The sequence below is a fragment of the Sardina pilchardus genome, chromosome 7 (assembly GCF_963854185.1).
Source record: "Sardina pilchardus chromosome 7, fSarPil1.1, whole genome shotgun sequence".
NCBI lineage: Eukaryota > Metazoa > Chordata > Actinopteri > Clupeiformes > Clupeidae > Sardina > Sardina pilchardus.
Window position 1 is genome coordinate 24,700,546 of NC_085000.1, and position 12,500 is coordinate 24,713,045.

A 12,500-nucleotide genomic window follows, 5' to 3' on the forward strand; every position below is an offset into this window, starting at 1 on the left:
TATCAGAAGAGATTATTATGAGGAGGTGCACAAATTGATTGAAATGCATGATGTCCAGGAGAAAACTGTGAAGGAGAGAACCTCTCGGTGTATTAGTTTGTGTATCGCTCTTTTCAGGCGCATCCCTTTTTCAATCCTCCTTTTGCCCTCTCTCTCTCTTGCTCTGTCTCTCTCTTTCGCTCTGTCTCTATCGTTCCCTCTCTTGCTTTCTACTTCTCTCTCTCTCTCTGTCTCCCTTTCTTTGTCTTGCACTTTCTCTCTCTCTCTCTTGCTCTCTCCTTCTCTCTCTTGCTCTCTGTCTCTCTATTTCTCTCTTGCTCTCTCTCTCTCTCTTGCTCTCTCTTTCTATATCTCCTTCCTTTTGTCGCATGCGCCATCCCTCTTGCTTTCTGTATTTTCCCCATTTTTTGGCTTACTCCCATTGTTTAGTCTCCTTCTAACTCATTTCTCTCCCTCTCCCTCTCCCTCCCTCTCTCCCTCCCTCTCCCTCATCCCTCTCTCTGCAGGATAACTACACGTTCGCACAGCCTGGCATTCAGATCAAAGTGAAGGCCCTGGAGGAGCTGGTCAGCAGAATCGATGGTGAGATTCACTGCCAATCCTCCATCTTCTCCGCTTTTTTCCCCTCTCTCTTTCCTAGCGAATGGGAAGAAAACACAAAAACATGCATTTAACCAGCAGGCTGTCTGACTCCACTGAAGGGGCCCCCGTAATAGTTTAGTCTAATTTCTCTTTACAGCTTCTCAATGGGACGTGTGTTTTCTCAAGTTCAGTGTTGTGTGGGGCTATGCATGCTAAAATTAGTCTTGCCAGGATTAGAAGTCTTGATGTCCGGGTGAGAATTATTGTTTTTTTTATTTCATTATTATTTTCTCTGCCAGTGAACATTATGGGCTATATTTTAGCGGTTGGAAACATAGGGTCAGAAATGTAAAGTTTAAGGGTGTGATTTTGTGATCAGGGACTCGGGGCATATAGTTCAAAGGGGTTGTTCTTCTGGGGCCGGATTCACAAACATTTTCAAACCAATGAGAGTGACATCTGTCATCCCTTTATACTGTAAGCAGCACAACTTCAATAGTGCATCCGTATTTTGACAGTCAGCACATTTGAAAGAGTCTGCTTGCACACGAAACCGTGTATGGAACATTGATTCCACTTAACCTTTCTTTACTAAAACCTATTTTTTGACTAGCAGAGTATAACCTACATGCATCTGCACTCGCCTATTATTTGAGCTCATAGGTAAAGGCTAACTTGGTCTCATAGTCAATAATAAAACGGCAGGGTTTACCCAGCCAATAAAAAAGCAGCACTTACCCCTAATGTTTTGAATGTTTGAAATCCAAAGTCCTGCAGAGGAGTTATTTTTGACTGGTTGCTAAGGGCTGCTTAATTCTCGTTCTTGAGCTGTGCTTTATGTGCACCTTTTGTCTTTTCTAAACCAGGATTTTGTTGGTCAGTGGTGTAATGATTTTTAGAGGGGTTAAGATAGTGATTTTTGGAACATACACCAGACCACGCCTTACAGTATGTGCCACAACCCTGGGCGCAAGATTTAATAAAGGCAGAGTGCATGGTGAGAAATGTATCACTCTATTGTGTAAGATAAGAAGAAGCCTTGCTTTGCGCCGGCTGTACAGTAGGGCCCTTTGGGGTTTTGCTGTATCATGTGGGTTAGTGTTGTTTTAATATAGTAAAGAGAATGGGTCGGGTCATAAAGCATGTTCTCTATGCTGGAGTACTAGCTTGGATTTCTCTTCATTGGCCTTTTATTTTTCTCTTCAACTGCTATTTCAGTAGCCTACCTGTTATTGAGAGCTCTAAAGCAGTTGAAATTCTTCCACTATTCTCTTGAGCTGGATGTGAAGCAGTACACGGTAGTTTGTATGAGAAAATGATTCTTATGTTTTTATACTGTTTAAGTTACATTTACACAGTAATTCAATAGAGGTCAACGCACGGTCACAAACAAGGTTTATGCTAAAAGTCAGCGAGAGTATGCTGGAAAGCAGGTCTAGTCACATCCTCTTGTTGAACAATAGCATTGATTCTGACAGTGGCTCAGCGTTGGGCAAATTGCTAATACTGTTGACCTGTTTTTTAAATTTTTAAATTATGTTTATTTTTTCGTTTTGTACAAAATCTTATAAGGATACATTTTTGTTAAACAACCATCAACACTGATTTAAGGATCCAACTTAACAGTGCTATCTGTTTGAAACACTTATAAAGTATAGCCTGTACACCTAAATATTTATTTATCGTTATTTTTACCATCTGTGGCAAAATCAATGTTATCACTCGACAAGTGGATATGATTAGACCTGTTTTCCGGTGCAGCCTTCTGGCGTTTGGCATAAACCCAATTGAACTCCAGAAATGTAAACCCAAAGGTGTATTGAAGTGTTGCAAAAGGCTGCAAAAGCTACAGTACATGCATTCATATCATAAATGCATTTTTAAGTGCACAGTGAGGGCCCTACAGTATTCATTCGATGTGTGCATGGCAAGAAATAAAGAGTGTAGCTAGAAGGCTATTACATTTGCTAGATAGATGGATAGATAGATAGAGTCTTTATTGTCCTATAAGGATATTCTTCTTCACACATCAATCAACATTCCATAAAAGAGATAGCAGCATACCAACCTACACTAAGCACCAAGTCAGAAAAGATTACATTTCTAAGCCCTGCTGTATTGTATGTTGTTGAAAAGCATTTCTAACCTCATGTTCTATCTAAGAACAGTAGTATCTGTGCCATTTTGCTGACTTGGTCATCACCTATTTGATGGCATGGAGGTACTTGAGTAGTGAAGAAAAATCGGAAGGAGTGCTGCTTTTGGCTTGTTCTGCGTCGCCTTGACTTGACTTGAGCACTGCAGTGCGTAAGCCGCTACTCTAGGAGTGAGGGGATCATTATGACCTTCAGCTCCCTCCAGCTCCCGCCGCACCTCCCGAGGAGTCCTCGCTCGCTCCTCTGAAGTCTCTCCTGTGGAAGGACTCCACTCTTCCATTCTCACAGTTCTCTCTGCCTCCCCTCCTCTCTCTCTCTCTCTCTTTCTCTCTCTCTCTCTCTCTCTCTCTCTCTCTCTCTCTCTCTCTCTCTCTCTCTCTCTCTCTCCCCCGTTCCCCTCCAACTGTCGGTCCGCCTCACCCCTGGCCCCGTCTGATTTAGCACCTGGCTATTACGGCTGCTGTTTATGGAGTTTGGCGTAATCATTTGCTGAGAGGCCACGGACGGCGCGGCCATAAAGTGGGCCGCGGTGTGAGGCTCCGTCTGCGGGCCATCAATCAGCCGCCACCTCGAAACAAACGGCCTCCTTCCACGCTCCACTGGGGTGGGGGGGGATGGGTGGGGGTGCGGGGAGGTGTGTGTGTGTGTGTGGGGGGGGGGGGGGGGGCGATTGATTTTTCCATAACTCTCAACGATTAGGGTGTGAAAGAGAAAAAGTGAGAGAGTGACTGAGTGAGTGAGTGAGTGAGTGACTGGGAGAGTGAGTGAGTGAGTGAGTGGGAGAGAGAGAGAGAGAGGAGTGGTGGCTGGCTTGTAGGAGGAGTGGGGGGGTGGGGAGTGGGTTCTGATTCTCGAGTGATTTTGTGAAAATGAGCTTGCTTGCCAAGTGCAGCAGGTGCTTTTTAACCCTGACCAGCGCACCACACTCCGTTAATCTCGAGCATCTCTGTGTGGAAATGCCCCTCGCCTGAAACTGAGACGATAGGGAGGAAGCGCGGCGCGGCAGACATTGCCAACGCGTCCGTTAACGGTGTTCAAAAAGGATACTCGGTGGCGCTGGGCTGCTGGGGCAGTCCCCCGCGGCGCCAGCGCTCGCTGCTTACACAGGCGGACGGGCACCGCTGTCCATGTGAAATGCCCTTATCGTCCCGTCAGCCCTGGCTGCAGTCACTCGCTCGCTCGCTCGCTCTCTCGCTCGCTCACTCACTCTCTGGCCTCTAAGGCTTTTGCCTGGAACAGTCAAAGGCTTTTATCGATACCCATCAAGAGTGTGGTCAATAGGCATGCATTCTAAAAAGCTATCTTATTTGTGCCGCCAACAAAAGGCACAAAATAAAAAGAGATTTCGAAGAACCCCCCCTCCCCTCCCAATCTCCCCCCATCCCCCCCATCCCTCTCGTAAAAATCTATTCAGCCAGCCTAAACAGGCCAGCGATGGTTGGCTCATTTTCTCTTGTCTGTGTCCTTACCCATTTAGTTCAATTCGACTCGATTATTGACCCGCCCTAAGCACCTTATAAGCAGAATTAACCAGGTGATACAAATTAGTCACGGGCTCTTTCTCTCACATGCTAATGCCGGCGCCGCGCTCGTGACTGAGTGTGAATAGTGTGCCGTGCAGAGACGAGACTTTCAGTCTTTTATTCGGGGTCATCCGAGACTGCACCCCCCCCCACCACCACCCCATGTGTACCCCCCAGAGAGGTGAGCTGGACAGACGTAGAGCGACGAGATGGGGGATCTGAGGAGGATGGGCTGTGGGCTTTAGAAGTGGTTCACGAACGGAGTGTTCTACTGCTGTGCGTACACACGCGCACTCTTTATTCTGTTGGGGAAAAAAACACATCAACAACAGGGAAATAAGTATTATGTAGATTCTTTTGGAAAAGCTACAACAGAAGGTCTGATGTAAGCAGCTGTGGGAATCAAGTGAGTAAAGGGGGTAATAGGCCTCTCTAGTGTGTAATCTTAACAAATGCCAGTGGGTAATCCAATTAATCAAGAATACTCATTAATTAATTTGCTTAAATGCTAAAATGTATTAAGTGTGTTAAGTCAAGTGACCTTTGTGGAGAGCATTGCATTTAATTGGTAACTTGGTACATTTTAAACTGTTTTTTGAGCAGGCCTTAGAGTTCACCTCAGATTCCTCCATTTCCTGCTGATGCATCCAGCAGCCAGACTAGCCGACCGCGCTGCCACTCATTTGTTCCAGTCTCTGCTTCCGTATCTCGGCAAACAACATCACGGTGCTGCAGCAGCGATGCACAAGTCAGGGGTTCAAGTCCCAGGGAGCCCGAACGCTGAGAAGATGTCTGCCTGTATTGCACTCTGAATCAGGGCAGGCAAGCATTTGTTTGAGCTCGGTGCTTTGAGCTCGGCACAGGCAACCAAAAGGTTGCAGGTGTCAGATGCTGGATTGGCACGCGGGGTAATTTCGTTTGTATCCAGCCCGATGCCCCTGAGTCACGGAAAAAAACAGTGATTTTCGCCCTTTGGCCTTATACCCACCTCCAACTGTAGGTTGTGTGTGTGTGGTGGTAGTCCTGTCTCTCACTCTCTCTGCTTGCTCTGTCTCACTCCTTCGCTCTTTCTTTTTTTCTTTCTCTCTCTCTCTCTCTCTCTCTCTCTCTTGCTCCGAAGCACCTCTGCTAATAGAGAGTAGTTGATTTTTAGAGCCCTACCTGGGGTACCTAACAAGCCAAATGAACGTCTATCTTCTCTCTGCTCCTCACAGAGGACATCCACAACCACTTCAAGAGGTGTGAGGTGGAGTACCTGCAGTTTGCCTTCCGCTGGATGAACAACTTGCTGATGAGGGAGCTGCCCCTGCGCTGCACCATTCGGCTGTGGGACACCTACCAGGTACTGTGTGTGTGTGTGTGTGTACTGTGTGTGTAGTGTGTGTGTGTGTGTCAGGAGGAGGATGATAGTGCCACTTACAGCAGGGGCCTAGAGGAGCCCACTCCGGGGTATCTGCCCTCCAGCTAAATTGAGAGGCAACAGTAAGTGAACACACCTGTGTCGGGTTCATAGTTGACCTCCTGGAGGGGGCAAGGAGCTCAATCAGGTGTGGGTGTAGCTGCGGGCGGTTTTAACACGCCATTTTAAACCAAAAACAATCTTTGTCCAGACAAGTGTTTTAGTTCCTTATCAGAAATAATCAGCGTCCATTGCCTAAGAAATGTTTATTACAAGACCATTCATGTATCCTGGGCATTCACATTGCTTATTCTGTTGTTGGTCACTTTGTAAGTCAGCGTGGGTGTCTGCGTTGCTAAATGTCTCTTTTTCACACGTTAAAATGGATACACGTCAACTTGTTTTTTTTTAAATAAGATTATCACTTCATCTTGATCTTGGCTAGAAGGCGTTTTTAAAATGTCTAAACATTGTCTGCATGTGGGTGGAGACAACCACACAGAGAGGAAAATGTTCGTTTTGCAAAATAGCAGTGTGGGTGAGGTGCTAGACTCCATTACATTTCCTCGTTGGGCTCTCGTGTTGCTCGGCTCATTGGCTCCGTGTTTTATGTTTAATTTGTTTGTTTCTAATTTTGGCTTTGATGTGCAATGTTTAAGGGGCGAGCGCGAGTGTGTTTGGGGAATTTGCTGATGCGAGTCATTTTTACAGCATCAGTGAAAAACACCTGACTGAGTAATGCGGGGGTTAATTTGAAACCTGCAGAAAGGTGCCGTGAGCGAGAACATTTTGAACCGGAAAACTGTATTTTGGGGTTTTGTGATGCACACCTGTTTTTGGCGTAGCAGCTGTGAACTACTTCACATTACAGATCCGCTGAACTATTAAATCAGTGTTGCATTATGTATTAGGCCACCTGTGCACTCGTCAGATTTGTTCTCATTATGAACCCCATAATAAGCTTATTGTCCTACTAGTACACTGGACAATGTACCTAACAATCATGCTCTGAAGCAAAGTGGGAGCAGCCATTTCTGCTGAAGAAAAGGTTTGGACTGCGTACTGTTGAGGCCACATTCACACCGTAGACACCATACCGGTTGTAAACCAGCCCCCATAAAAGACTGGGGAAGTTGGTTTCATTATGTAATTTGAAATAACAGGATCGATAGGGCAGTCAATGGAAGCGATTCTGCAGCATGAAGCCTTAGAAAATGGAGTGGTTGTTTTCTTTTTATGTGTTTTCTTCTCCCCCCCCCCCTCCTCTCTTCTCATTGTTGTGTTCTTGGCTCTGTACGCTCGGAGAAGAGGAGCTGGTGGACATGGGCCAAGGCAATATGTTTTGTTTCTTTTATCTTCTCTTTGTTTGTTTCTTTTTCATTATTCAAACGGAACTGCGCACAGAAGCAACTCTAGGCTTTCCACCGCCTGCATTTATTTTTTCCCTCTCCGCCAAACGTCTGGTGTAGTTCAGCGGGAATGTTCCACTCAGAATGTGATCATCTGGGACCGCTAGCTGATACATACAGTGGAATGGGGTCCTGCCACGTGTGTGAATGTGCACTTGTATGGGTGTTTGTATTTGTGTGAGTGTGTGAGTGTGTGAGTGTGTGAGTGTGTGAGTGTGTGAGTGTGTGAGTGTGTGAGTGTGTGAGTGTGTGAGTGTGTGAGTGTGTGAGTATGTGAGAGTGTGTGTGTGTGTGAGAGAGAGAGAGAGAGAGAGAGAGAGAATCTGCGGGCAAGCCTCTCCATGGCTTGTAAATACCAGCGTGGTGTGGGCACCACCTCTGCTGCACTCATCCCCAACAACATGATTGCAGTGGACAGTACAGGAGGTGTGTGGAGTCGCACTCACTTCACCTGCCTTTCCTCCCTCACTCCGCTTTCTCCACCTCTGCTCTGTCCATCCTCTCTTCTCTCCTCTCTTCTCTTCTCCTCCCCTCTCCTCCTCCCTTGTTTCCCTCCAAATATTTACAGTAAAAGGCCGTCCTCTTCCTTTGCTTTTCTCTATCATCCCCTCCCCCTCCCCACATCTTTTATCCTGAGGCGCTCTCTGTCTCCTCTGCCCTCCATCCAGCCAAATCCCCACCACCACCATTACCAGCAGCACATCATCACAACACCACCACCACCATCATACACCCCCTCCATCTTTCCCTCGTCGCCTTTTTTGAGGTCAGGCCGAGGCCAGCCAGCACAGGCCAGCAATGGCCCACCTTGTTTTTTCCGCCCTGAAAGGGGACGCCATGAATGAGGCGCCTGAGAGCGGGCCGGCCAGAGAAGAGAGCAACTGTTCCTGGGGAGCCTAATGGGCAGCGAGCCGCCCGCTGCCCCTGACCTCGGCGCCCACCGCCACCACCGCCGCGCCGCGCCACGCCACTGCCTTTTGTGTGCCCGGCAGACACCACACCACCTTAATTATGTCACAGCCTGACTTTAATATCAATGCAGATGCCCCCTTTTTTTTCCACCAGGGCACAAGATGGATTACTTTGTCTGAGCGACTCAGAGAGAGAAATAACTTTCCAGCTGTAATGGTTTGTTCTCGGGGGAGGATGCACTGTTTATCTTTCTTTTTTTTTCTTCTTCTTCTTTTTTTTTCCTTGAGCACACACACCCCTCTGCGTTTGATCCATGCGCTTATGCGGATTTGGCACGCGATGCCTATCCATCTGAAATATTTAAATTGGGAGTCATACCTCTTTATGTCATTAAGGAATCGATCGTTTATTATTCATGGAAGAGCTGGAATTTATTATTTTTTCCCCCTCATCCTCCGCCTCCCCTCGCCTTGCATTTATAAGGCGGATCAAATCTAGTCCAGACTTCCACCGGCCGTCCATCTTCTCCTTTTCAAGGTGCATTAAGCCCAAAGCACAAAAGCCTGCCCCTGAAGATCAATTAGTCTCCCCACAAAGAAGCCCAGACAGAGAGGCAGATGAGAGGGGAGCCGGAGACAAAGAGGAAAGTCATGTTAATGTCTAACTGGAGTGATAAAACGTCCACGTCTTACTTCCAGTCCATTAGTGCAAGCAGGCAGGCAGCCTTTCCGCACGTCTCTGTACACCCTCACACACACACACACCCTCACTCTCACTATCATACACACAGACACACTCACACACACATATACAGACACACACGCACACACACACACACACACACCCTCTCACACACACACACACACACATACACACACTCACACTCACACACACATATACAGACACACACGCACACTTACACACTTCTTGTCTTTGGATGAGAGGAAGGAGCGCACAGACGAATGAGCAGACACATGCGCCGACTCGTCTCAATGGAAGAGGGGGAAAAAAAGAAAGGATGGAGGGAGAGGGAGGAATAAAAAAAAAGAAGCGAGTTTAACACAGGAGACCTGTCTCTTTCAGTAACTCACCACCTCTTTCTCACATTCCCTATCCTCCATCGCCTCCTCCACCTCCCTCCCTCCCTCCCTCCCTCCCTCCCACTCGCTCTCTTGTTTTCTTCCCCTTCTCTCTTGCATCCCTCTCTTCCTCTTGTTCTTCTCTGCGTCCCACCTTGGGCTTGTCTTCCCTCTCCCTCGCGCAGGGGCCGTGTTCGACATAGATTTCACACGTAGCTTTAAGAGGGACAAACAACGCAAAACACTTGAGGAAAAAAAAAAAAAAGAAAAGAAAGAAACAAACAAAAAAAAACAAGCCTATTTATAGCGCGCTGCCTCTGACGAAATTCTCCTGATAGGAGGCGCAGGCAAAAGAACACTGGCAGGCTGAATGCAGGAGAAGTGTGCAGTGTGCACTCCCTCGAAGGAAGGACACTTCATTGCGTAGTGCACGCTGACGGAACAGAGAAGGGTACAAGAGACGAGCAACTGCCCGCTCCGCCAGCTTGTCCCAGTAGAAAATAATAATGTGTGTGATTTCTCTGTGCTATCAGCCAAGTCTACTTTCTATGAATTCAGTCACCTGTAATTTCCTAGTTCATGTGTCCCCCCCTTTTGTGACTGAAGGTGAACCTTTGTCATTGAGCTTATGAACGGTTCCGTAGAGAAGTGCATACGGTTTTATTCGTTTGGTTGTTGTCATTGTAGTTGCAGTTGTCCAGCTTGGCTCCGCGTTCGGCCTTGAGGACTGCCTGCGTTTAGCCGGCTATTGACAGTGACGGGCAGTGAAGACAGAGTGATTCATTGCCCCGGGTGAAATCAATGGCCGTGGCCTTCGCAACACCTGCAGAACAAAGTAGAAACAAATCAACCCACAGCAAAATCATTGTGCCTACCCAGCATGCTTCTCCACTATTGAAATGTCTTATGCATTCAATGTATCTACGGTGTCAGAGTCAAATATTCATGGCCCCGGTCAATGTAGAGGAAGAAAAAAAAACATCAGAATTTTCCTGACTAGAAACATCCTGGATCCGGATTTTTTGTGTGGCAGGGGACTTGAGGGGGGAGAGGAGTGCAAGACTGGCATCGCCGCTCCCTACACCCAGCGTGGCACCAAGTGTGTGGATCCATATTTTTAGAGTGAAGCCTGAAGCCCCATAACAAACTGTGGGGATACTGGCTGACAGAGAGACTATATAATGTGTTTGCTAAGTTTGGTCAGGCCCTTCTGACAAGTATGCTTTGTGTGTGTGTGTGCGTGCGTGTGTGTGTGTGTGTGTGTGTGTGTGTGTGCGTGTGTGTGTGTGTGTTTGCAGGCCGAGTCAGAGGGATTCTCTCATTTTCACCTGTACGTCTGTGCTGCCTTCCTCATCAAGTGGCGCAAAGAGATCCTCTCCCATGTAGACTTCCAGGTATGGCTCTACCTCGTTAGTGTGTGTGTGTGTGTGTGTGTGTGTGTGTGTGTGTGTGTGTCTCATTGTGAGTGTGCACATGACTTAATGTAAGTGACCCTTTCAGGCTATTTTTGAATGGCGTTGTATGTGTGTGTGTGTGTGAGAGAGAGAGTGAGCGAGAGAGAATATTTGAATGCACCATGGTCCCGTCAGACACTTTGTTGCAATTGGAATAATTGGCCCTCCAGTTGAACGGGCTCGGAGTAACCAAATTTCACAGCCCAGTGCTTCTCCACACCTCAGTGGGTACAAAATGAGAAATTTCTGTTCTTCGCCTCGCCTGTGCTCCCCTCTCTTTCATGGTGTTTTACTCCGTTCCCTCGCTTCTGCTGTGCTCTTGGCCTGACCCTCAGGGTGTGCGGAGAGTGTGTCGGACATGTGTGCATGTGTGTGTGTGTGTGTGTGTGTGTGAATGAGTGACTGTGTGTGTGTGTGGGTGGGGGGGGGGGGGGAGAGAGAGTGTTTGTGTGAATGAGTGACTGTGTGTGTGTGTGTGTGGGTGGGTTAGAGAGTGTGTGTGTGTGTGTGTGTGTGTGTGTGTGTGGAGGTCTGTAGGACTAGAACACACACACACACACACACACACACACACACACACACACACAGCCATTCAAGCATGTCGCCACTCAAGAATCCCCTGTGTTTGCCGTGTGGCACTCGCTGTTGTAACACCCCCTTTTTTTTTTCCTGTCCCGAGGATTTAAATGATTTTTGAGGAAACTGGAGCAGGTGATCACACAGAGCTCCTCACACTACATTATTCAGGCAGGGGGAAAAAAAAATAAGCATAACAACTTCCCATATTTCACCCCACCATCCAGCACACCAACCCTCAGCTGTCTGTTCACCATCTCTCTCCCCAGGTCATGATATGGTCCATTTCACAGCCGAAGCTGCAGAGGCATCGCCGCTATCACGTTAGCGTTAGCACCCTCGTCAGGTCTTAGCCGAGATGATTAAGGCAATGGGCTGTACAAATAGCCCAAAAGTACCTCTTCCCGAGATGCTTCAGTGCGTCCGGTCTTACCGCCATTGAGGGATGCTGCTCCATTTAAGTCGCTAATGTAGTGTTAGCGCCTCGCTATTACTTGATTGGCCTACACACCACATGCATTAGCTTGATAATGTGCTAATTGAATTTGAACTAAGGGATTATATTCAGGAAGCAATAGTAAGATCTGATTTAGAGCAAATAAGATCATTAAGATTAGACGCAGGGTTTTATAAGCAGATATTTTGCCGATCTCTGTGGAGAGGGAATATGCACCAGTGCAAAAAACACAGGGCTGTTTTGACATCCTGATGTCTTTAATGATGTCCCAGGAGATGACAAGGCTGTATTAATTTAAACAAGCTCCTCACGTCTGAGCACAACCCCCCAACGCACACCCCCAACCCCGTTACGCAACACGGGTGGGCTACGCTTGAATGTGCATGTTTTCCTAACACGTGACTCGGCTCAAGCCAAAAACAACAACAGCAACAACAGCAACAACAAAACACAGAAATCACATCCGGTGTTTTTAAAGGGGTGAAAGAGTCGCCTGTTAGGCTCTGGGAGCTCAAAAATGTATCTGCAAAAAAAAAAAGAAAAGAAGAAAACCCCTCTTTTTATATAAATCTCTTTTCAGGGTCAGCTGATGCTTCTCCAGAACCTACCCACAATCCACTGGGGCAACGAGGAAGTGGGGCTGCTCCTAGCCGAAGCCTACAGACTCAAGTACATGTTTGCGGATGCTCCCAATCACTACCGGAGATGAGTCCCTATGCAATGGCACAACGGCATGGACCTGGAAGCTTGAAGTTTTTTTTTATTTTATTATTATTATTATTCATTTTGACTGACAAACCCTTAGAAGTGACTGGTATGTTAGCAAACTAGAGATGGCTCCGGTGAACTGGGTGTGTGGGGTTACCTCAACACTCCTGTCAGCTGTTCTGTCTCCCCCCCCCCCTCCCTACCTCCCTCCCACCATAGATGGACCCCTGTGATTTTTTTGTAAT

The 12,500-nt window shown here is 47.2% G+C and overlaps 1 protein-coding gene across 2 annotated transcripts in view; it reads left to right on the top strand.

Annotated features, from left to right (window-relative positions):
- The window catches only part of tbc1d22b (TBC1 domain family, member 22B), a 46,928-nt gene that overhangs the window by 29,904 nt on the left and 4,524 nt on the right, over positions 1-12,500 (top strand). For both annotated transcript variants that reach the window (XM_062541431.1, XM_062541433.1), the window contains 4 exons: positions 507-582; positions 5,476-5,603; positions 10,359-10,454; positions 12,128-12,500. The exon at positions 12,128-12,500 is cut by the window's right edge and continues 4,524 nt beyond it. In XM_062541431.1, the coding sequence (XP_062397415.1) occupies positions 507-582; positions 5,476-5,603; positions 10,359-10,454; positions 12,128-12,256 (429 nt within the window). In that variant the 3' untranslated portion in view covers positions 12,257-12,500. The remainder of the gene's footprint in view (positions 1-506; positions 583-5,475; positions 5,604-10,358; positions 10,455-12,127) is intronic.